Source organism: Aplysia californica, unplaced genomic scaffold (genome assembly GCF_000002075.1).
Source record: "Aplysia californica isolate F4 #8 unplaced genomic scaffold, AplCal3.0 scaffold00075, whole genome shotgun sequence".
NCBI lineage: Eukaryota > Metazoa > Mollusca > Gastropoda > Aplysiida > Aplysiidae > Aplysia > Aplysia californica.
Genome location: NW_004797345.1, coordinates 755,166 through 757,282, shown reverse-complemented (window position 1 = coordinate 757,282; position 2,117 = coordinate 755,166). Strand labels below are relative to the sequence as shown.

General features: G+C 42.9%; 1 protein-coding gene across 1 annotated transcript in view; it reads right to left on the bottom strand.

Moving 5' to 3' along the window:
* The window catches only part of LOC101846337 (WAS/WASL-interacting protein family member 3), a gene marked incomplete at its 5' end in the record, with an annotated part of 23,695 nt that overhangs the window by 12,571 nt on the left and 9,007 nt on the right, over positions 1–2,117 (bottom strand). The window contains 1 exon segment of the mRNA XM_005094091.3: positions 297–368. Within this exon segment, the coding sequence (XP_005094148.2) occupies positions 297–368 (72 nt within the window).

Genomic DNA, 2,117 nt, shown 5'->3' with positions numbered 1-2,117 from the left:
ATATATATATATATATATATATATATATATATATATACAAATATACAAATATGTATACATTGTGTATATATATATGTATATATGTCACAAAGTCACACACGCACATACACACATACAAACACACCCTCACCTACAGACATACACACACACACACACACGCGCGCGCGCGCGCGCGCCTCACCCTTCTTTGTTTTTAATTCTTTCCCCTGCCCATTACTCTTACGAAAAGCAGAATCATCACAATGGTTATAAAACGAAAGTACCTTGTGTCGTATTGTGTGGAAAGAAATACCTACCTTGCGGCGATACTTGTTTGTGCGGAAAAGGGGGTGGGGGCGGAGCTTCGTTATATGGTGGTCCCTGATAGGCTGGAAAATTCAGATGTAAATTGTAATGAGGAAAGGGAAATCACAATACTTCAAAGCTCAAAGCTGTTTCCCCATTAGCATATTAGAGCAATTGCTGCAGATCACACAAGGACCTTAAAACAAATAATTTATATAATGTTCTTGAAATTGCAGCGAAATTGTATGTGGTTGGCAGGCTCTCTGGTGTGGTTTGTTCTTACTTTCTCATCAAACATTTATTGTCGTGTTCTCTCTTCCTTGTTTTCGTTCTTCTGTAGTAGCATCTCTAATCTTCAGCACTTTTATTAGCTATTTCGTAATGCAAAAGCCGTAATGGGGCTCTCGTGGTCTAGAGGTTAAGGTGTTGGCCTCTCATTCAAAGGTCCCGGGTTAAATTCCGGGTAGCGATCGAAAATTTTTCTTCTCTAAATTTGTCTCCTTTCACCTCATTTCCTGCTCTCTAGCAATGTTCTGTCGCCTGCTTTCGTCTACTCTTTCTGACCCCACCCCCTCACCTCCTTTGCCCCTTCCTCTGGGTTTCTGATTTTTTCTGCAGCCTTTCTACTGCTATTCCTTCGCGTCTTCTTACTGCTGTCTTTCAGCCACACCCCTGATCTTCTGGTAGGAGAGATCTACACCTAGCCTTCTCTGACAAGGGTGAAAAATCTCGGAGGGCCCGTGTGCAAGTTGCGCACGTTAAAGATCCCTTGGTGGTCTAAAATCGATAAGAGTAGGCTTCGGCCGCCACCCGGGCAAAATTCAAAATTTCCTACCAACTGAAAATATTAGGTGTGTCCCGCACGCTCATATGACCTTATGCAGTTGCGAGCGCCGTAAAACACTTTACAAAAACACAAAACAAAAGCCGTAAAACGTTCCTGAAACTAACAAAAGACAACAATAATAATACCGAAATAGTATCGGCATCTGTCGTGTAATGGTTAGGTTCTTCTTTACTGCTGCACACAGAAGGGAGTTTGGCTCCTGAGTAGGAAAGTTCTTATTGTGAATTCTTTGTTTGCAGGGATGCTGTATCCTACTCCACCTGGGTTGGCTCTTGTGGGTTGGGTAGAAGCAACCCACCTCCTAAACTAACTGAATTATGTATACGAGGCATAAACAATGGCAAAGGCTTCTGCATAAAAATTGTGATACCCCAGCACATGTCTAGAGATAACAGAAAAATATAAATTTTATTGTTGTTGGTGGTTTTGTTTGGGTTGGGCGGGGGGGGGATTGGGGGGAGTGAAATGGGATTGGGGTATTGATGTTTGAGTGTGTGTGTGTGTGTGTGTGTGTGTGTGTGTGTGTGTGTGTGTGTGTGTGTGTGTGTGTGTGTGTGTGTGTGTGTACAACGGTTCACCTGATGCGTGTATGTATGGCAATGTGTTCGGGTGTGCTTGTAAATAGATGTGTTTGATTTTTTTAAATGTCAGGCCAACCGAAACACAAGTCCATTTGTGCATTCCGAGTGACATGTGTACGGATTGCATCAGACACTGGAGTAAAATAATCCGTACAAAAGACAAAGAATACCCTGCCGCCAACACTCACACAAACTATCGCAATGCTGCAAAGGTAAAAAGCGTTACATTGTGAAGACAGAAAGATGATTTAAGTCCGGGATTTGAAGGCAGGACGTGGGAGTTTAAAAACACCTCTCTCTCTCTCTCTCTCTCTCTCTCTCTCTCTCTCTCTCTCTCTCTCTCTCTCTCTCTCTCTCTCTCTCTCTCTCTCTCTCTCTCTCTCTCTCTCTCTCTCTCTGTCTCT